This window comes from Gavia stellata, chromosome 4 (genome assembly GCF_030936135.1).
Source record: "Gavia stellata isolate bGavSte3 chromosome 4, bGavSte3.hap2, whole genome shotgun sequence".
NCBI classification, from domain to species: Eukaryota; Metazoa; Chordata; class Aves; order Gaviiformes; family Gaviidae; genus Gavia; species Gavia stellata.
Genome location: NC_082597.1, coordinates 71,493,052 through 71,516,494, shown reverse-complemented (window position 1 = coordinate 71,516,494; position 23,443 = coordinate 71,493,052). Strand labels below are relative to the sequence as shown.

The 23,443-nt window shown below is 41.4% G+C and overlaps 1 protein-coding gene across 1 annotated transcript in view; it reads left to right on the top strand.

Annotated features, from left to right (window-relative positions):
* The first annotated feature begins 2,422 nt into the window (after nucleotides 1–2,422).
* Nucleotides 2,423–23,443, top strand: part of LMO3 (LIM domain only 3) — a 58,175-nt gene continuing 37,154 nt past the window's right edge. Inside the window, exons 1-2 of the mRNA XM_059817027.1 lie at nucleotides 2,423–2,447; nucleotides 8,957–9,170. Of these exons, the coding sequence (XP_059673010.1) occupies nucleotides 2,423–2,447; nucleotides 8,957–9,170 (239 nt within the window). The remainder of the gene's footprint in view (nucleotides 2,448–8,956; nucleotides 9,171–23,443) is intronic.

The window sequence follows — 23,443 nt, the reverse complement described above, 5'->3', positions numbered from 1 at the left end:
TCTTCTGCGTTTGCATGTCTGTCTGTCTCTCGGTCAAGGGTGTTCAACACCCACCACACCCCCGGGTCTGTTATTTTTTCCCCCTCCACCACTAGGCAGAGAATAAGGATCTGTCTTCAGCTCCTGGGACGAGGATCCCGTAGGGGGGAAATGGCTTGTCTTCCTCCAGCATGCAGCTTCAAAAGTGCAGTGAGGGTGGTGGCATGTGGCAAGCGGTGCCCGGCGTGCGGCCGGGCCGGGGGGCGCGGGGCCGGGGCCGGGGCCGGGGGCGCGCTGCCGGCGGCGGGCGGCCGGGGACCGCGCCGAGGAGCGGGAAACTTTCACGCTGGAGTTTCCACTCCTGGCTGAGCAGCTCAGCTCTAGCACGGAGAGAGGCTGCCTTTTCACCTTCAGGGACTTTTCTCATTACTCATTAATAGGGAGATATGTATCTCGCCATTTTTTCTGTTATTTTTTTTGCGTAGGCAACTTATTGTTTTGTTTAAGCAAAGTATTTTGGGAGGAGTGATGGGGGGCGGGGGGGAACGCTCCCCTGTTTCCCCGGGTCTGTTTCTGGAGCACTCTCCGGGAAGGTGATCCTGAGCCGCTTCAGTAGAGGTCACTTGTGTGTGCGTGTGTGTGTGTGTGTCCCTGGTGTTTGTGTCTAGCATATGCATGTGGTTTTGCTGACTGCACTTGCAGGCTTGTAAATTTTCACCATGGGAAATTACCAACAAAGCCCAATCTGTCTCCTGGCTGCTTTGCACTTTCCGAGGGCGGCTGTACTTGAGCGAGCTGCAGAACGAGAGAGAAAGAGAGAGGGAGAGAGAGAAAGGGGGAGTTGGGAGGGGGGAGAGGGAGAGGAAGGGTGGGTGGAGGGGGAGAGAGGTAAATAGCCTTAAATCGGAAGGGAGCTGCTTCTCTGTGGTCTTCCACAGGAGCTGCCTGGGCTCTGCTGGCTCAGTAATAACTGAGTGACCTTTTCTTTTGCTGTATTATGTCTGGCTGGTAAGGGATTGCATTTTGCAGCTGATAAAGCCCTGACTTCATTCAACTCGGCTCCTCACACGCTGCTTTAGGTAAGTTGTCTTCAGCCAGGACGGAGACAGACAGCCTTGGACTGCAAGATACTAAAAGGAGGACACCTGTAGCTCGGATGCGGTCAACACAATTACTTGGCGGATCCTTGAGGACCTCATTATTTTAAACTTAAAGAATAGCGATCTCCCTCCCCATCTCTCCCACCCCCTCTTTATTTTTTTTCCCCAAACAATGCTTCTTTTTGACCTTTTCCAAGGAGAAGAGCTACAAAGCAGCCACTGTGCTTATTGAACTGCCTCCCCTGTATCGCTTAATTGAGAAGGTAAGTGAGGCAACTGTGTACATAAGCTTTGGGTCATTTGTGTATGTGTGTCTGCATCACTCTCCCTCTCCCTCTCTCTCTCTCTCTCTCTCTCTCTCTGAGTCATAAGCCGGGGCTGCAATACACACACACACACACACACACGTCTCTGCACTGCAACTTTCACTCAAGCTGCAGCTCTGCTGAGACTGTTTTGTTTAAATCATGTGAGGCTTCATTATTTTTATGATGAGACATGAAATACATGCAAGCGGAGGATGCTGAGCGAAACCCATCCAACTGTATGTCTCGAGAAATAGCAGTCAAAGTTAACAATGAATTGCAGCACCCCACCACCCCCACCTCCCCGTTATTATTGTTATTATTATTCTTGCTTCTTCCGGAGCTTCTGGAAACGTGCTCTCAATTACCAAGGGAGTCGGTTAATTTCCCACTCCCCGGCTTTAATCCACAAGCCTCCCCGTACAGCAGTTTAATTTGCAAGTGGTTCGGTGCAGGGTTAACCCTTTGGGCAGAGCGGAGGCGGGAGCGCGGCTGCGGCCGGGGTGGGAGCCCCGGGGGGCGCGGAGCGCGCCGGGGGCGGCAGGGACGCGCCGGGCGCCCACGGGCTGCCGGGGTCCGGGCGCACGCGGCCTCTTTTGGACGGGCGTGAGAAAAGGGCAGCCAGGCTGGCGTTCTGAAATAGTACTTCTGCCTGCGATCCTTTCTTTTTTTTTTTTTCCCCCCTCTTTTCTCACCCCCCGCCCCTTTCTCCCTCCATACCGAGCACGATATGGTATGCTAACGCCGCATGTGACAGTTTAATCAAACCCATTTGTTACAACAAAGCTAAGAGACCACTGGGATTACAGGCTTACGGGCAGAGTTAGGGGAGCATGTGGCTTTGTCGCTCGCCATCGCCGTGCGCGGCCGGCGGCTCGGGGTGTGCCGCCCCCCCGCCGCCCCCCGCCTCCGCGCCCGCCGGGCTGCGGCGCGCCGCGCTCCTGCTCACTTGACCCGAGCCGGGGAAGCACTTGCTACTTTTGCCGGGATTTGGTGCTTCAATGAGAAGGAGCTCTCCAGGCGCCCGTAAATCAACTCATGCAGAAAAAGGAGAAAAGTTTTGGTAAGGCGGCGGTCTCCTGTTTTCGTGCGCACCGAGCAGGAGCGGTGCGCTTTCCGACGGAGGTGGGGGGGCGCGGGGGGAGGCAACGAGGGTCTTCCTCTTGCCTCTTCCATCCTGAATGCCTTGCCGTAGCGAGCGCCTGGGTTTGCGTGTGCTCGGGAGAGAGCCGAAATACCGCTTCCTAGGACAGCTTGGTAGGACCGCTCTTTAAACCAATTAATCGTGCGAGGTGCAACAAATACCGCTACGAGCTTCCCCCACGCCTCCCTCTCCCCTCTTCTCCCCACCGCCCCATCCCTGTGATGCTTGAAAAGGAATTAGCACAAAAGGCTTGAGCGTCTAACTCCAAAAGGGATTCTTTGTTGTAGAGTGTATGTTTCTTATTTATTTTTTTATTTTGCATGTGAGCTGCATCAAAATTGAACTCAGTCTTGCAAATCTCTTGTTGGCCTTTGCCAAGCACTAGCACTTTGCTGCCATGGTAACTGTAATTAAACTGATAAGAGTGGAAAAATGTCAGTATCTCTGAGCCTTGCAGCTGCATTGGAGAAAAAGGGAATCAAATTGGTTCCCAGCACCACTGCTCTAAAAAAGGAGGGAGGGAGTGGGGGGGCTGGGGGGAGAGAGGTGGGGGGGACACGACAGGGCTAGGAACATAGCTGAGCAGCTCCGGTCCCTGAGATCTGGGTACATCTATTTGCTGTGTTGTCCCTTAGGGGGCTACAGCCTGCAGGGATGCTCTGGGCCAGTGAACAGGGAGAAACAAGCTTTTAGGCCCAATCTAGCTTTCAAAAAGAGAAGGGGAAAGAAGAGAAATCTTTTGTTTGGTGTCTCTTGGCAGTCGACTAGCCATGTTGGCCAAATTCTTTTAATCTGTATCACTGCTCCCAGCTGTGGGACTGCATTCCCATTTTTAGTTTTTACCTAACTTTTTTTTCCCCCCGCTTTCCAACCCACTGCCTTTATTTAAAAAAAAAAAATAATCAAAAATAATAAAGAAAAAATCAGATTCCTCTGTAGAAGAAGGGGCAGGAGGTGAAGTTTAGTTATATACCACAAAATTAACTCAGAAGTACACAGAAGAGTCTATATTCAGACTACTAAAATCCTTACTTATATTTAAAAAAAAAACCCCAAAAACCTGAGTGTTATGGAGTTGCGGTTACTTTGTTGTGTTAACTACAGAAGCTGAGACTGTGCGGATGAATGGCACAGAACAAGAGAGCATAATGGAGGCAATCAACCGTTAGGCTGGTTCACAATGCAATCCAGGCAATTAAAAGCTCACCAGAGTTTAAATGAAATGGTTCTACTTATTTCTGTGCACCACACTGCACAGGCTATTATTTATGTCTCTTTTTTTAATTATGATTTCCCTTAAACTGTCAAATAACTCAGAATAGCAGGGTCTCGGAGGCAATAAGAATTTTCCACAGAACAATTTACATGCCAATCTAAAACTAGTTACGACTCCTGATGTGCTACATGCAAGTATGTTTCTTAGCTTCTGAAACCTTAACTTTTTTTCTTTAAGTCTCTCTGTGTATTGTCCTGAATAACCGGAGCTCTGAATGCTTTTAGGATGAAGCTACAAAGTGGGAAAGCATCAGAAAGTATTCTTTTTATCTTCTACTAGATCTCTAACTCTCTTGTTGACTGCATATTGTCTGTCAGTTTGCTGTCTTTTAAAGACCAGTGTAGTGATACCTAATTTGCTCCAAACTGATTTTTTTTTTTTTTTTGAAGTAGAGGCAAGTTTTCCCTTTCTTGCTGTACATACTACTGTCCTTGGTAGAACGGTGTTTGTGCCTCTACAAAGGATGGGGGGAGAGTGGTCTTTAAAAGTTTTTTTTAAGTGATCCGAGCATAATAATATCCAACTCTTCCTCCCTTAACATGCCTTTCAAAGGCTGTCTGTACCACAAACCAGAAACTGAGTTCTGAGGGTCTTGTGCTGCACTCAGCACCATCAGGGACCAATCCTGCTTACAGATGCTACTACATCACTAACAAAATGCAGTTCATTATGTCAAATCTTTATTCCCTTTGATTTTTGAGAAGGGTGATGATTGGAGTGAAATGGATTTTTGTTTCTCTGCCTTCCTCCAGGAGCCTAATTTAGCTTTTCCAGCAATCTTTCCTCTTTATCCTGAAATTCATAGTTACAAATTGGTTGACAGTGTTTCATCACACAATCATAACAATAACCAGGGATGGGAATCAGTTGCATCAAAGTTATTTTGGGAGACCAAAGGAAATCTGAAAACCTGTAAATCAGGTTATGAAGTTTTCCCTTCAAAAATCCTAAAGGTGGGGGATGGTGATTAAGAAGTCTTATTCCTGACACAGCTCTGCAGTTTATGTGCAGTATCTTGGGGACTGGGGATGGAAGGAGGGATGGAATGGAGGGAAGGATAGAGGAAGCCCTTGAAAGCATATGGGGGTGAAATAAAAAGGGTTTGTTTGTCAGTGACAGACTAGGAACTGAAATCTCTCAGTTCTGAGAACAGATCTGCTCTGTGATGCAGAGCATGGGTAGGGCTCTGCAGAACTGAAGGGAAAGCGGGGTTTGATTGTATTTATTTATTTTATTTTACAGCCTAGGTGTAGCACTTACGGAACCGTATGGTTTTTTGGAAGGGCTCCATAAGCTCTGCCTTCCTGGGGGAGGGGGAGAGGAGGGCAGCCAGGCAGCAGTGCTGTGTGCTACTCCTGATATTTCAGCGGCGAGCAGCTTGGATGGTTTTGCAGGTGCTGTCAGCCTCTGGAAGGGTCCTTCCTGTGTCCTAAGAAATAAATGGGTACTTACACTGCAGCCTGTGAAAAGCTGGCTGACAGTAAGCTGCAGGTATTCTTATTGCCAAATTAAGAGAGAGCTAAAAATACATGAGCACGTATCTGAAAAGTGTAACTGCATTGGAGATCTTATGGGAGCGTTAAAGGGAAGAGAGATGGTCTGTGAGGTGATCTGCTCTAAGGTGGCTCGCTCATACTACAGTGAAAAAAAGTAATCAAACCTTCTGTTTTCAGAATTAAGTGATTTAATCCAGGGCATGTGAAGAAAAGGGCATGTGCAAAGAATCTGGAGATATGTAAAATACTTATTGGAGTGCTGTTTCATGCTTTGTTTTATTTGGATCCATTCTACGCTTCGGAAAAAGAGTAACTTTTTATATAATGTAGTAGTAGTTTGGGGATTTTTTTTAAAACTTTCATTAAAATAGAAGTAGCTTCATCTCAAGTAAAGTGTAAAAAGATCAGATCTGTCTGAGGAGAAAAGCATTCCTTCCCTCCAAAAGCTGCTGCAGATTGAATCCCTAATCTGAAGATGCTGCCAGTGGGATGTCAGCAGCACCTTCTCTTTTGGCCTCAAGAAAATAGACGTGCAGGGTTGCTAACACTGCTTCCATATGGTGTCTGCCCCTTTTCACTTGTCTCTACAAGGAGGGTTTGGGCTAACCAGCATGAATGACAGTGCTCTGCCTACTTCCCTCATGTAGCAAATGTCTCAAAAACTATGCAGGGGTATGTGCAAGATTGTGCAAGCTGCGGTTTTATTTGTAATACAATAACCTCATGTTTGTAGCATACACCTTGGGAATTATCAGGCTTGATTATTGCAATTTGCTCGGATATTCACTTGGTTAGCCGTGTTTCTGTGGCACCTTGTTCCCTTCAGATGGCACAGGACCGTGGATCAGCCTGGATCAGAGACTGTCAGCCTCTGCTCTCTAACCCGCTTCCTTATCAGGCGACAAAATTTTTACATTAAGATTTTTTTCTTTAAAGCCTTTAACTGTGTTAGCTCCTAGTTTATCCTGGTTTCCCTCAAGCTAAAGATTAAAGTCCTAGAACAGCCCTTCATGCTTCTGAATTTTTTTTACTGAGTTTCAAGAAGTTGATACAAACTGTGGCCAATTTTATGCATTTGTCCTCTACATGGCCGAAGAGAGGGGCTGGGGATAAGCATGTTGTTGGCACTTAGCAGGTATTTATACTTTACCGTGGTATGCAACTTTACATTAAGGCTTTTCAACCAAGTGAAGTTATTAGAGATCCAGCAGGACTTCCCTTTACAGTCTGGTATAGGTTCTTTACCAAAAATCTCTGATATTTTCACTGCTTTTAGTCATTTAGCGTAGCCACGTTATTTTGCTGCTTTATGTATGTACCCTGGATTCGGGGAGTCAGCTGGCAATTGAAAATACTGTAAAGGCTCAGCCTTTGTCTTGTGGTTCTTGCTCAGATGAGAGATGTGTGTTCGTTCCCAGATCTGCCATAGACTTCCCGTGGAGCCCTGTGCAGGTTGCTGGATCTCATCTTTCCCCTTGTGAACGAGAAACAGATCTTACGAGTCTGTAAGTGGCATAGCAGCTATGAGAATAGCATTGATTGGGGAGTAATGGGAAGGCAGCAATGCCAATTTTTTATACTTTTTGATAACAAAAGTGTAAGGTCTGTATTTTGCTATGAGCTTTAGATGTTACGCAGCAGTACTGCCGTGGTACTTTGGGGTGCCCTTTAGGAGAACTGGCTGCGTATCACTGGACGGCTAATTTAACAGATAAATATATCGCTCCAAAACATGTAACAGAGTGTATTGCAAAGAGGGGAGCGGGGCTGTTGTGGTCATATGTCACAAGAAGAATTACTATTTCTAATTCAGTGATCAGTTTCGCAGGTGAAACTTGGAAGTTCAGCTTACTGGAAAGTCACTTAACTGGCTCTACAGTCACTGCGGTCCACATAATTCAACGTGTTCCACGTACACGTGTATACAGATCCCTGAGACGCCTCAGCCAGCATAGTATTTAGCCTCTTGTCTTCGTAGCGCTAATATCCATAAAGGCACACTGTACCACTGCTTCAAGGATTATACTCATTTTCGTGTTTTCCTTATGAGAGCTTTTTTAAAAAAAAACAAAGCAAACTAAAACCCAAAGCCCAACTTGTTCATGTCCTAGCTCCCTGAGCCTGCCTGTCTGTAGTGGTGTGTTACAGCACCAAGCGAGATCATCTGATAGAAGCTGGGACTGTAAGTCTTTCTTAACACTAGGTAGTAGAGCATTCTGGATGAGGAGCTCTTGAATTTGCTTTTCTTTGTTACGAGACTCTATTTGACCTTTCCCAGTCTCTGCAAAATAACAGGGTGCCATATCCTGACTTTTGGGGTAGGATTTGCTTGTTTGCAACAGCATTCGTTCCTCAGTCTTAACAAATTCTCATTGTAATATCCAGATATACTCTACTGAGTAGCATTTTTTTAAGTTACATCTCTGATTGGCTTTAAAACAGTGAGATAACCTAATAATCAAACTGCGTGTCAGTTCTCTCTTTCTCTCTGGTGCCTGTTTGATGTTGAACAAAGCAGGGCTACGATTTTGCTTATTCTAAGAAATTACTTTCGGAGAATTGGTCTGATCCCACTGGTAATGGGATGGCAGTTCATGCGACTGACCAAGAGAGACCCGTCTGTAAGCACTCTGGGGCAGTGACCTTCTCTCCCCATTTACTGTAAAACTGAGGGCAATTGATTTTTGTATGGATCTCTGGAAGCTGGCTGTGGTGCTCTGCGTACCATTGCTCAACTGTGTTCCGCTTTTACCAGCTCCCTCCCTTAAACAGGGGTTCAGGCATTTGAATTGTTATTTAAATGCTCTCTGCTATTATATCAAAAAGTATATATACTTAATGGACACTACTGTACTCTTTGTCCCAAACTATCTGTTGGCTAAAATTGGGATTGGAAAGTGGGGCAGAGTTTATATATATATATATATATTTTTTTTTTTTGCCCTTGACAAACTAGTAACTCTCCAACCTTGTGCAGATTATTTAAAATCAGATTTTTCAGAAGGTCGTTACACTGCAGGTTGTAACTAGAGATGCTGGTACTGAAGTCTTTGGAAATCTGATTGCTTCATTCATGTGTGTAACAAGAATGGAAATCTTAAAAAACAAAACACACACACCCCCCCACCAGCACCAAAATGTCTTTGTCAAACCTCCCTGAAACTCTGGCCCTGTGCCTCTAATAGCTTCAGTCTTTTCTTCTTTAGAATCCGGAGTGCTTTTATATTTTATAAAGATAGTGCAAATAGACACAAATATGTAGATTTAGCATGTTTGCAAACATAGATATGCTGTTTATTTAAATTTTTGGTTGCTAAATATTGGATACGTTGGGTGGAAGTGGATGACTTTTCAACTGAACTGTTTTAATTTTTCATTTTAATTTTTTTTAATCCTATTTCTTTTCAGCAAAGAGACCAGGTGAATGAGGTGTTAAAGAGAAGCTGTGAAACTTAGAGCAGTGGAAGTTTTTGCTCTCAAATTTATCTTAATGTTGTTTTCAGCTTGCTGTGGACTATTTGGGTTATTTCATCCTATCTACACAACTGCCTTTTTAATGAACTGGGCGTGGGGGGAGCGGCAAGGTGGAGGAAGAAAAGGGCGAGACTCGCACTCGAGACAATATCTGTTTTCACTCTTGTCTTACTGTATTTCAGGTATACAAATGCTCTCAGTCCAGCCAGACACCAAGCCGAAAGGTTGTGCTGGCTGCAACCGTAAGATTAAAGACCGGTATCTTCTAAAGGCCCTGGACAAATATTGGCATGAAGACTGCCTGAAATGTGCCTGCTGTGACTGTCGCCTGGGGGAGGTGGGCTCTACCTTGTACACCAAAGCCAACCTTATCCTTTGCCGCAGAGACTATCTGAGGTAGGCCATGTCCTTCTTACATTCACTGACAAACTTGGTAAATCTGTTCGGTCCTTCCTGTGTAGTCACTATTGCATAAGCGTTACTTGAGGGCTGCATGGCCGAGTAGATGTGGAGGATGAGAAAACAAACACTGAAATATGGAGATAAAATCTGACTCAAAAAGCGCACATAACCAGGTCGTGCAGGTGGTTGCCAGTTTTCCAATTCTAATGCCAGGGTCCTGCGCTCAGAGGAGGAAGAGAGGAAACCCCCCCGCGCTTCCTACAGCACCTTGCTCCCGGGGAGCTGGTGGTCTCCTCTTCCTCCTAGCAGCACGGTGGTGGCCAGGCGTAGCAGCCCGAAACCACGTACACAGTTTTCACCATCTCCAGTGCAAGGTTTGAACTCTCTAAGTGTGTGCTTCACTCATCTTCACTTACCCACTTTTGTCCTCTTAGTTTGCCAAGGGGTTTCATTTGTGGCACTGGAAGCTTTTATGAATGTTGCCATTTAGCTGTTAGAAGCTAGACCAAGATGACCAATGGTCTTCCCCATGCTAAATAACCATGTAGCTAGTAAGCTCAAATCTGCTCTGGTCCTGATTTAACTTGGTGACCAGGGTGGGATACTGGTAACCTGTTGCCACTTCTCAGAGACAGCGAATCATCATCTGATTTTTCTATCATCTTGTTTGCTTGTGGACCTACGTTCTCCAAAGTATTTGAGCTATAACTTGTAGCAAAGTACTGACGAGCAGCACTAGGCTAGTTTATTTGCAGATTGTATGTGAATAAATAGGGCTACTTTGCAGGAGCTAAGTTTAATTGGGAAGTTTAGTCTCTCTAGGCGCTCAATAGTAAATAGATAGAAAAGGCTCCTTGGGGGTGATTCAGAGCACCTATTTCCTATAGGAGCACCTTTCCTCCATTCCCTGTAGAGAGGGCCTAATGAGACTAGCTGCTCCAGGCTAATGTGAACTTCTGGGAATATTTCCCCTGCCCCTGTAGTGAAGCCTTTTCCTTTTAAAGGGACATTCAAGTCAGTAATACATTGGGGAAAAATTAAAATTCTCTTTGAATGTGTTAACTTACAAGTTCAGTTTAAGCACAGGTACCAAATAGGAGGTTCCCACACACTGATCAGTTCCCAAGTTGCACAGCATGGGTAGGTTGGAACAGGAATCAAGACTAAAGCGCTATTAACAACTGTTGGTACTCTGGCTCTCCACATTACAACCTGTTTTTTCTAGAGTGGAACAAAAACCTTCACAAACACATTATGCATTTGTTGAGCTGGGGCTGCAAGGCAGATCAGGGTTCTTCAGGCATGGGCTTGGACTGCTTATTGGTAAAATTGCTCTCCTACCCATTAAAATTCTGAACTGAACACAAGATAGAGTGCTGGGAATTTAGCAGAGTCCGCATCTTAAAACCATTGTGTTAAAGCTGCCAAAGAAGTAGGTAACAAAACCTCACTTTTAAAAACTGGCAGGGAACTGTTTGAATAGAAGGGAATTGTTGTACGTGAACCCAAGTCACTTGTGATCTTAAACTGTGTGTCTATACAGAGGGGTTGGAACAGCTTCTAGGGGGGAGGTAACACTTACCCTAATTTTTAAAACCCGTTTTAAGAATCTTTCTACTACAAGTGCCTGCAGGAGTGAGAAAATTCTGCTATGGCTCTTTGATCCAAGTTCCAAATTTACTGGAGACTTTGAACTTACTGAATCTCCCGAGCGCTAGTGCAGCAGATCCAATGTTTTAAAACCAAACGTTTAAAATCAAAACCGAAAGTGATCTAGTAGTAGAGATATGAGCAAATCATTTCCCCCGCACAGATACACACACACAGACACACACTGTTGCTCTCTGGTCTTTGAAGGTCTAGCAGGAGTAAATATTTTGCTAACAGGTTGTTAAAATTCATACTAAGTGATTCAGAGAAAGGAGACTGCTTTTTATCTGTCATGACCACATTCAGAACTGGTGTTCCAGTTATTTGTTCATACATGTTATTTTGCACCAGTGAAACCAGCAAACATGAGAAATCCTATAATCAGTTTTAAGAGGTTTCTGATTTTTGTCTCCGGGTTTATCAAGTCTTAATGAAGCTATCTTGTCATGAGCCTTTTGTTAGTGATTCTTGTGAGTGCATAGATTTAAACTTGGTATTTACACTAAACTTCAAACTGATGCACTTAAGTTAATTGCAGATAGTTGCCTCATTGCGTCTTATCTACTTAGTCATGCAGTGAACCTATAAAAGTGATCTTTTTTTAATGCTAATGTAGAAACTAGTTAAATGTTCTCTAGCTTTGTAGTCAAATAAGCTTTCATATTTAGCAACCCACTTGATATGCATTTAAAGAACAAATTTCTTTGTACTAATGATCCGATTAGGGGTCGACTACAGTTTCAAACTATCCTCTTAATTTTTTTTCTTTTTAACCATAAAGGGAGTCTTTGCTACATACAAAACTGTTCCAGCTTCCTATTAATTTATGTGGTGCCCTCTAGAGGCTATGTGGCTTGCACGATACTATAAAGAGTAAAATTGCTTATTACCTTGTCTCTCTGTGTTCATTATGTCTTTCAATAAGACAGCCATTTGACAGATGCTATAAGCAATAATGTAGCCAGTTTGGGTGCTCTAACATTCATGGTTAAATTCGCAAACTGTGTGATTGTGTCTTTGGCTATTTGCAAAGATACTTCCAGTATCTCTCATTTAGAGATGCATGACAAAAAACCAAACACTTCCTCAGCCCTGATGCACACTCTTGTTCCGCATTTGAGCCCTGAGGTACCCGCTTCGGTGAGCTTTTTATAAATACTCTGTATCTTCAGAACTTCAAAACTTGCTTTGCTTTAGCTCTCTTCTTTGGTAAAATTAGTTAATTTTACTATATTAAAACCTTTTTCTCTGGGTTAGGCAGGGGGAGTTGAGGGGATGGAAGAAATCTTTGAGGTAATGAGCTTGGAAAACGCTTTGGGTCTGAGATGCTTTACCCTGCAATCTGATTCATGTAAGTCACTCCAGTGGTTTCAGAAGTGGTGTATGACACCGAGGGTATTAGGGTGGCCACAGCAGGAATGAACTCTGTTTTGTTAACGAGGATGAGAACTGACTTGAGTAAAGAAACGACTCGATGTTAGAAATAACACACTCGGTGAAAATGATATGCAGAGTATAATTCCCCTGCAGGCTTCTGTCTCCTGCTTATACACTCTTGGGTTAGAAAGTGAAGACTTAATTTAAGGAACTTAGGTTTATGCCAATATTTCAAGTCCATTTACAGTAAGTGAAATATGCAAGAAGTTTTTTTTTCCCTTTTCTTTCTCCCTCCAGAGCTGTACAGTGACATCTTAATGTATCAGCCTATCTTGCTCTGTCCTCTCTTCTGACTGGCAGCGTGTCCATTTACAAGCACAATATTCCCTTTGAAATCTGTCATTACTGCCATTAATGACCAGTCGTTATGTTAACAGCCCAAGGGCTGTTAACATGTCAAACTGGTTGTTAACTGGAATGTTATTACTTATTTAAACTGCAGGTATGAGTTGTGTGAAATGCGCTTTGGTTGTGCATTCTGGGCTGCTTCTGCTCAAAACAATAAGAGAAACAGCAGAGCATTTGCCTTTGGGGTGCCAAGGGATTTGCTTTCTGTTCCATCTGCTCATTTGATTTCTGCATGTTTGTGAGGTCCTCCTACCCCTGGGCAGCCTCCTAATTTCAGGTGCAACTATGTGCAATCCCGTCTCTTAGCCTTGCGTGCAAATGGGCAGCCACAGATATTTCCAGATGCACAGTAATGCCTCCGCACATTTGAGATTAATATCTGGCCCCTAAAAGTGTAAAATGAAAGACCGACAATTACATGTAACTCAGTTGTATTAAATAATGAGCTTCCTCGGATGCGGCGAAAATATGAAAGTACAGCTGTGCTAAGCTAGTAGCAATGTAGGTCAATCACCCTTTTCACTTAGGTTTTTAACTACGCAAACCCTGCTGAGCGACCAATGACTACAAAGTGCTGTTTCATTCCTATTTAATTTTGGCAGCATTTTACTGAAGAGCAGGCATTCATGCAGCTAAATTATCTTCACCGTTTCTGGTTTTAACTCCAGCTCCATGCCACTAAATGTTGGAGTGCATATCTCTTAGTAAACACAAAGAATATGGTTTCTGATTTATGGATTTGGGAAAAAAAAAATCTCTTAACATGGAAATTGAATTAGAACTTTTATTACTTTTTGCATAATTTCCATAGCCAGGCAAACAGATCATAGGAAAAGGATTAACAAAGCTAATATACTGGGGTGGAATTTTTGCCCTTAAACACATCTAGAACCTTATCAGGGATAGGGGGATAGTGGCACAGAAGTCTAAACCCCCCCATGCCGCCCAACCTTGGTATTGATTTCGCTCATAAAGGTACTGCAGACTTTAAAAGTACCAGTGAATCGCTGTGAAGATGAGTAGATCACTGTTCCTGAAGAAAGGGGCAGATATTGTTAGGTTTTTTCCTTCCCCACTTGCTGGTTCGAAGGCCTGAGACAAGCCAAGTTTTTAAAATATATGTGTTGGATGAGATCTTGTAAATAATGAGACGTGACTACAGAAAGTAAAGTGTTCAACCGTAAGCGTCGTAAAGATGCTGCCTCTGTAAAATATTTAGCTTGTGAAAGGGTGCAGACTGAAAAAGTAGAGTTTTGGAAGCAGCCTTTTCCTGTAAAACTGCTTGCGCTCTAACAGCAATTATTTTAAAAAATTATTACGTAGGAGTAGTACTTAGAGAAACTTAAAATGTCTTGTGGCCTGGTACTGATTAGCAGATCCTATTTCTCTCTTTTGTCGTGGAAAATGCACATTAAGTACTGCAAACACCTAAGATATCAGCTCTCTTAAATGCATGTATAAATACTCTGTATGGATATTTTCACAGGTGTTTTCAAAATGACACCTCAGTATGCTTCTTGCCCAGCTTTATTAAATAAGGGTAGGTCTTTAAAGATTTAAGCACTCGTGAGTTTTCAGGAATATTGAGGTATTTACAGAAGTGAGGCTTAAGACAGCTTTACTTTCTTCACTAAAGCTGTGTAGAACTGAACCCTTATTTATACACTAATATCCTTGTTGCAATGCATTGAGGTATTCAAGGGAGTACTAGTTTGCAGGAATGGGCGCTAAAAATATTTTAAATATGTATATAAAAATGGTAGGTTTAACGGTCTGCTTGTACTAATTTTGCTTTGTATGTGAGATGAATGTTCTCCTAGATTTACATTAATTGTATCATTTAGCATGTCTTAAAAAAAAAAAAAGGCAGTAATACTCTCTCTCCCTCTAATTGCCAAAGGTTTTGAAACCCTCAAAACACCTCGACGGTTCTTGAAGGGATAAGGATGTACTACAAGGAGAGTAATGCACATACACACAGTTAATCCACCCAACTTGCAATGAATAATGCTTTTGATTTAGTTACACTCTGGCTAGTTTAGCCTGTTCTTATTTTAGTTCATCTGTGATAGCTTTTAATAAGAAACATTCAATTAAGCTGTTAAAATTGGTGTTTAAGCCATGTTGAAATGCTGTAAAATGTGTGTACTCAAGTTTGACGCTCTTCAGTAGTTCCATGTGTTTCCCTGTATCTGCTGGTATTTTTCTTCAGAGCTGCCAAATTTTTAATAATTGTGTTATTTTTAGAGGCTTAAAATACACAGTTTAATTTCCAAGAATGCGAATGTTCCCCTTTATAAGGCTTCTTGAAAACCAGACACTTCTCATGTGTTGTCAAAATAGCTCATTAATCCCCTAGAAACGTTCAAAGAATTTCAGGAGACTTTTCAGATGAAAGTACAGTGCCTCTTAAAGCCTGTCCTACAGCTCTTCATTACCTTTCTACAGTATGGTGTATTTTGATGGAAAATTATTTTACTACAAAGATTTTTGTCAATACATAGGAGCTCAATAAATCTTAATAAAAGTGGTGATTTTGGGGCAGCCTAGGTAAGTCTGCAGTACAAGAGGATAGGATAATGTTCTTGGTGAAAGGTCTGCATAGCATTTTCTATAACCTTTTTTAAAAGAAATGCAACTTCCTTGATTTCTTCCTTGCTGAATTTTTTCCTCAGAAGTGACTTTGTGACTAGTATTTTTATGAAATACGTTTAAGATAATACCCATATTAAAATTATTTACTTCAGGAGTAAATATTATCAACTATATTATGACATGTGATTTGACATCCAAGGTTTAATTGGAAACTTTCCGCATTTTTGGCCAGAAGCATATGTGAAACAATGCATCTGTGTATAATGTAGTAGAAGAATATTTAGCTCTTATTGCCTAGCACAGCGATGCCTTAAGAAGTTCTGACTTCTGCTACATATCTGTTCCTTTAAAAAAAAAAAAAAGAAAAATTATTTAATTTGTTTGAAACTTTAATTATTTTTTGTGGATATTTTACCCACAATTGAAAAACAAGTCTCTACTACGTAATTAAAAAAAGAAGTTTCGTATTGAATTTTGTTATGTTGTATTTGCTATATTCTTCAAATTTTCCAGATAATATATAGCATTCCTTCTTGATGTTTAAATAACATGTAACAAGCGTAGCTCTTTCCTAAAAGTATACTTTTAAGCAAAGTGAAAACTTCAAACACTGCTCACCTGGAAATAGAAATTTCATGTAAAATTTCATAATAGATAATTGAGACTTGGCCATTGAAATGGACAACATTGTTACATGCTTTCAGCCCTCCTGGCTTTAGGAGTTGCTTTCTCTTTTAATTTCTCGCTGAAGTTAAATATATTCATGGTGGATTTGGAAACCAAAATACACAATATGCAATACTCAAAATGTTTCCTAAATGAAATTGGTCTTAACTATCACTGTCCTTAAAAATCCATATTTTGGGTATACCTTACTAAATTAATTGGTTTTTTTGATGGCTAACTTCCCAATGGATTCTTTAGTATGATACTGGATGACCTTTTAAATAAATCTAAGTAATAGTCACAAGCTACTATTTTTTTTTCTGGTCAAAATAGTCTTGAATTTTTGAAAATTTTCAGATGCAAATATCTGAAGCAGTGAGTCTACATGGTCAAAAAGCTTTACATGTTTTACACCTGCTTCCCCGTAATGTAATTCTGGTACTGTTGTTTCACACCTTCCTGAGGCTGCTTCTTGCATATTCTGAATCAATTAGCCTTTGGCACTTGAGTCTCGTTGCATGTGATTGGTATTTTTTAAAATGGCTATGGATATCAGTAGATTCATATTTTAAAAGAGAAAAGGCTATTTAAGTCGTGTCTAGAACGTGCTGCTTTTTTAGATGTATGTATGAATCTATCAAATTATCATCTGCCTAAAAAAGGATGGATGGAAGAGCTAGCTGTACCTGATCAGGCAAAAAAAAAAAAGTCTGTAATGGGCTAGAAATAACTAAAATTTGGATTTACAGAAACTGCCGGTTCTGCTTCATATGCTTCTGAAATGTATCCTGGGTCAAAAAATCAGAAAACTAGTATCAGATCTTGACCAAATACTAGTGAGAATATAAATTGCTCAAACAACAGGATAAGTAGTTCAGCCAAATTTGATCTTTAGCAAGCCATGTATCAAAATGAAACAATATACAGCTAAGATACCTTGCAGGCTCTCCATGCTCATATCCTCTCTGCACATCTGCTTGGTATGATATTTATGCATATATTTATGTAGAAATCATGGTGGAATTCTGCACCCTGCATTATACAGGCACTTGCAATATGGTCCTGTCTTCTCTAAAACCGGTTAAGACAGACTTTAAATGTATGTTAACAATTAATCATCTTGATAGCCCCATGGCAATTGGTGAGGTTAGTTGTAGGCTTATTTTAAGCATGTGCTAAAATGTCATGGAGTGCCAGTATAGTGAATTCACAATTCAGTCCATCTTCCAGCCTCACATCAGAACTGCAGCTACCAAAAACTGGAGAGTATTTAGCACCTATTTTTCAAAGAGCACAATGGCCTTAATTATTAACTGCAAAATATTTTCCTTTGGGATTTCTTTGGGAACCCTGTTTATCTATTTTATAATAAAACACAAGACAAGGGAACATTTCACTAGCAGAAAATCACTACTTTTTATAAAAGAGAAGAGCATGTTCAGCTCTGGAATGATGTTCCTCGGGAAATTCTCCTGCAGGTCTTGAGTGAAGTGGCACTCTGCAGTACTGGAATTTAAGCTTTTCCTCTTTTGTTTTGCAAAAATTATAATGGCTAATGTTGGCATATAGTGGATGAAAGTGAGAATTGCACAACATGCAAAGATAAAATTATTGGGGGGGGCAGAGCAGAGAACATCAGCTATTTTATTGTATCTTTTCTACATTTGGGAGGGGTGAGAGTAAGTGAAGAAGTGAGAATAAGTCAAGTTATACATTTGGATATACTGTAAGTGATGATATATTGGACTAATTAGGAAGACACCATACTACAGCAGGTAGGAAATGTCCCCTTGCTCTTGTATCACTGCTTTCACATAGCACCTTTGTTTTGAACAAAGCTTGAACTTTTGGATTTCATGTACAGGAGTTACCACTTTTCTCTCTTGACACTAAAATGTGCAAAATGGTTGTGAATCAAACCTGATTTTTGTTCAAGACAAGCTTCCAAGCCATAAATATCAGCATACACAAGAGTCTTGGGTTCTAGCTTAGTGAATAGTATTTATTATATTGTAACCCTGAACAGTATTATTGTTCCACCATGGGAGAAAATAAATGTTATTTTTATTTTATAATGTTATTTCTTTGCAGGTACCTTAAAGAGAAATATGTATTAGAGAAAAGTTAATGCAAACAGAGATTTAAAAATTAAACCCCTCTTTAAATACATCTGCTCTAAGATACAGAAGAATTTTATTATTACTAATCAACTTCTAAAAATAGTTCCAATAATGATCACTGAGCTTGGTTTTGTCTTTTAGATACATTTTTAGGAAGGATTTCTAGGTAGTGATAGCTTAGGTGAGTTACAGGTTACAGATCAGGATGGTAATAACAATTGCAATCACTGTGAATTATTGTCTTAGTTCTCATCTTTTGTCACTATGGTTGCTTCTGTGTAAATCTTGTTTTTCTGGAGTCAGGACTGTTACTGTCAGAGCTACTACTCTTTCTCAAAATTTGCATTAAAAAATTAAGATTTGCTTCTTAGTTTTGGGTAGTAGAAAACTTAAAAAATCATCTTCCCATAAAGAAACAAATTGCATTTCTCCACTTTCTAAATTGTGTTAAACAAATTTTACACAGAATGCAGAAGTTTCTAGGATTTGAGATTTGGGTTTGCAAAAAAATCCCCAAAACTTTTCAGAGAAATCTTTCTAAGCCTAATGTGTCTGCCTTACACAAAGCGTCAAGAAGGGGGAGGGCAGGTTCAATAAGCAGCTGTTCTGCACTAGCTTTTGTTGTCTTCCTTATTTGATTTGTAATCTGATACATTTCAGAACACTTTATACTAAAATAACATTAACCCTAATCCTACAAATCTGTACTACCTGCTTGACTTGATGTACCCTGAATAATCCTATTGAAAGCTATAGAGCCTATTAGTTTGGAAACATGCCTTAGCAAAGCCAAATATTTAAAATTGAAATGGCTTTGCCTGCAAATCTGTCTTGAATTGCTGTGTCCTTGTTTTTCATTTTTTCGATTACACCTACGCACAGCACGACATCTCTCCCTGGCCCCCTGGTCCAGGAAAAGCTCAGACCCACAACTCTGCTCCTGGCCAGGCACCTTGCTGTCAAGTCTAGGATTCCAATCTAAGTTTTGACACCTGTAACAACCTTGCCTTGGTTCTCTCTGAGGGAAAGGATGATTATTTGCATGCTAATCCTACATACCACCACCCCCCCCAAATCAAGCTGCTGGTGGATGATTTAAGGGTTTAACTCTAAGCTTGTCTCTACAACCCATTGGCAGCTCATGGGCTCCGCTCTCCACAGTGTTCCTGGGAGACAGTGAGCGGTAGGATGTGGGACAAAACTTTATTAAAAAGCCCTAGGATTTTGTGTTGATGTTTGTCAATCTTGGGTTCTCAATTCACTTCATGCTCCAAAATTGTGCTAATGAACCTGTCCTGTGTACTTAGCAGCTTCGGGCTTCTAGAAGGACGTGTTCATTTTTATTAAGGTATTAAATTAATGCATTTTTATGCTCCATATAGTATTAAAAAAAAATCCAACATGACATTGAATACTTATAACAGGAAGCACTAAAAAGTAAATTAAAATATATTCTTTCTGCTCAGAATTTCACTTATTCAAACTATCTCAAAACCTAGAGGAAATGCTGCAAACATTGCAGCAAATGTGCTGGTTTTAATGAGCCTGGCTGTAGTCTGAAGTTAGCCAAGAGCGCTTCCCCCAGCACCTCCTCACCTAATTCAGTCATAATGCAGAGTGAACCGCTAGTAAAAAGAGTCAGCGAGCAAAACAAAGAGAAACGACTACTTCATGAGCACACATCCAACGATGGGTGTCTTCTGTGCTTTTCTGAGGCCTTTCATTACGATCCCTGATATATCCTTGTCAGGGTCCCAATTATTCTCCATCTCCAGGTGCAGCCCAGCGTTTTCCTGTAATGGCCGTAACAGTGTCTTACTACTTCTCCCTGTTCCTTGTATCTTCTAAGTAGGTTCTTATCTGATAATTATAAGTAAAAATATACATATATCTTTTATAAGAGTGCATCCGAAATGCATAGGTTAGGTTGTAGCGCCCATTGCAAGTTCTTTAACCATTTGGCCATGGAATAGTTTGAAGGTGAGCACAAGTACAACTTCTTCCTGCTATGGTAAGCAGATGATTGCTTTCGTCCAGTTCTCTTCCCTCCTTATACAAATATACCTTCTCTACCAGAAGACCCCTGAGGTTTACTCCAAATAAAAGCTAGTATATATTTGCAAAATTATGTACTCTTACTATGTTGGCAGATAAACAGTTTTCCTCATGGCCCGTTGAAAAAGTAATTTTTATCTATTTTATATATGTGTGTGTATAAATATATGTGTAAGGTTATTTTAGCAGACATACAATCCCTCCGTATTTTTTTTGTCTGATAGTTTCATTTTAACCACCACAAATCCTTTTCTTCTGAAGTCCAGCTCTTTCTCCTCATAAGCTGATCCTCTGGTTTTAAGCTGTGCTTTTTGGAAAAGTTAGTTCTTGCCATCAACTCCTACATGCCTCATGTTTGGCTTATTTGTGCAATACTGTCGATATTATATAAGTAGTGTTGCTTTCAGCAGAGTATCAAAAAGCTGGTATAGGGACAAGTATTCCTTTTCTACCCCAAAAAAAGAAGAAAAGAAAATTGGGATGGGGGGATGACACAAATTTAGAAAATGATGGCAAGCATGTTTAGTTTCTCAGAAAATCTTGCCTAAGTGGAAAGATGTGATTTTTGTCAGTGTAAACTTGGAAACGACTATCCCTACAAGGCACTTGAGAACAGCCCTCTTACCTCCCAAACTTTGAAGAACTGCTTTATGCATGCTCTTAAGCACTGCTTCTTTGAATCCTTAAGTTCTAGCTGACCTCTTGTGGAACCAAATCTAACCCAGATCCTGTGTGCTTGTCTGTTGAGAAAAGGCATTGAAAAGCACAGTTCCATAGCCCTTGCACTATTTTATCTTCCAGCAGTGCCTTGCTTTCCAGATTGGGTGGTGACATCCAAAGATGGCATCTTCCTGATAGGAGGAAAAGACCGGATATTACCAGTGTGTTTGCTGTCTGCCTCTTGGTTTGTCACAAGAAAAAAAAAAAAAAACCCAAACAACCCCACACACAGCAGTTACTGCTAATTCAGCCTCACTGCAGTGTTGCTTGTTGAAGGCACTACTGCTGGTGGGTGGAGGATGCGCTGCAAAGTTCTTGTGTCTGCCCCTGCTTCAGCAGCATGTGTCTGGTGAGCATTGTAGTCCCTTCTTCATTCTCCTGTGTATGAGGGACAGAAGTCGGTATGGCTCTAGGTTTTATATGAAGATGCTAGAGAAGCAAAAGGGTTAACAGCTGCGCCTTTTTCTCTGCTTTCCCTGAAATTTCAGAATGCCAAAGATGACAGAAACGTGACGCTGGTGTAAGTGACTGTCCTTCCTCATCAGTAATGTTTGGGGAGGAAAAATTATTAAATTGCAAATTTAAGAAAACTTGTCAAGAGAAGACAACATCAGTTGTCATTAGATGGGACCCCTGCTTTCTGTTCCTAAAACTAAATGCAGTCACCAAGACGGCTGCATCTGCGCAGATCACTCTTCCGCAGACTTGCAGTCTTGCTGTCAATTTTCCATCCACCTTGTGCTCAAAAGGAACACCATTGAACTGGACAACTCCCCACTTTTTAGCGATTGGGAAAGAATGACAGTTCATGTGCTCCAAACTGAGCGGTTTTGTTGCAAGATTAATTCTGGAGATCCTCTGTCATTCTGGATGTGGGGGTGTGTGAACAGAGGCTGCCCATCGCATGCGTATGTTTTGGTAAGGAAGAAATCCCTGTTGGGGAACACACCTTTCTCTCTGTTCTGCATCATTGTTGCCAAACGTCCCACCCTCCCAAAAAAACTAAACACAAGAAGAAAGTTCTATCACATTCTACTAGCTCCTCCATAATAAGGATATGAAAAATATTAACAGGCGCTCACTAGAAAACAGGTGAAAGCAGCACATGCAGCAAGTCAGAAGATGGCTAAATTATGGCAGCAGGCATTTGGCTCTGCCAGATTTAAAAGGTCAACACCAAAATGCAGGCTGGGAAAAAAATTCCAGTAAAGGGGCAAGAAAGAATAAAAGCTTGAAGTCAAACCATGTTGCTGTATTTGTCCCAACATAAATGATGTCTAGTTACACACATGATATTTATATCAAATGTTTCTTCTCATGGTCCTAACTATATTGAGCATGCTGTTGTTGCTTCCTTAATGCAATCTCCAAAGGTCAATCAAGTTAGAGTCAGGCTGATGAGATTAGGTATTACTTTAAAAAATGACCAAAAAAAGTGTGTTTGGAGAGAGGCCTGAACATGTCGCCAATATAATTCTGTCTGGTTTGCTCCAGGTTCCTGTATCTTTTCCTGGAAACACTGAACTGAACTGATCTACTTTAGCTCCGAGTGTGCTTTCTTGTTCTCTGGTGATACCTGAGGTATCTGCATATTCTTGGGGAGAGATGAGGGAGTCTTCTGGGCACAGGACAAAAATAAAATTACATATTTAAGTGCTTTTTTTTAATGCTCCAGGAAGATTTTCCTATCTGAATTGTGTGCAGTGAGCAGGGATATTTCATTTCATACATCATTCACGACTTGCTGCAGTGATTCCAAGAAGTAACACAAGCCGAGTCGCTGCTTGCACCAAAGCGCGGAATTTTTAGTTTGTGAGTTTTAACAATGGATGTCAGAGCTTTATTAAGGCTTCACCCAAAATTTGCAGTGGGGAGGTACGGTGTCAGGTGTTAGAGAAAGGGAGTAACGTGTCTGAGGATGCTGGAGGATACACAGTAATGACTATGGCAAGATCCAGCATGTGTTTTCCTTCCCCTCCTTGTTCTCCCATTGTTACTAGCTTGATGCACAAGGAGGGTGAGCAGGTCTCCAGCTTTGTTTTTAGTCTACATATTAAAGTCTTGTGGTAGCACTAGCTGAGGACTTTGTTTTACATTAGGGTGTTGCTACAGAGCTGTGAGCAGCAGGTGAAGTTTGTCTCTGGTTTTACCCTCGCACGCATTTATTAAGGATTAGTCAAGGCCTTCTCCAGCAGTTGTGAAGTGTCTGGGATGATATACTAAAGGTGAGGTGATTTGAATCTGGTTTTATGAGTATTTTTCACCAGCTTTAGAGTCTTTGTAGCAAATGCATGAGTCTTTAATTGCTGTAGTAAAAAACAGTGGGTTGGGGGAAAACCTTTTCCAGCAATGTCACCTATGAATGCTGAAGTTAGACTGGCCTGTGTCTGTCAGCGGAGTTGGACTGAATGGATACGTAAGACTGTGGACAGGTGGGGGAGCGTCTTGTTTTACAGTTACATAGCCGTTACCGTCCGTGTGCCCACCGTGGGCTTTCTGGCTTTTTCTGTAGTCTCGGGAAAGCAAGCAACCTAATTACCTGGCAGCCCTTACAGATCACCTGTGTTAAAGACAGAGTTGTTACCGATGCCCCAACATGGCATTCTTTAGAAATGAAGGCACGCAAATGGGTCAGATTTTTACCTTCTTTATTTCTTTTTTTTTTTTTTAAATGAG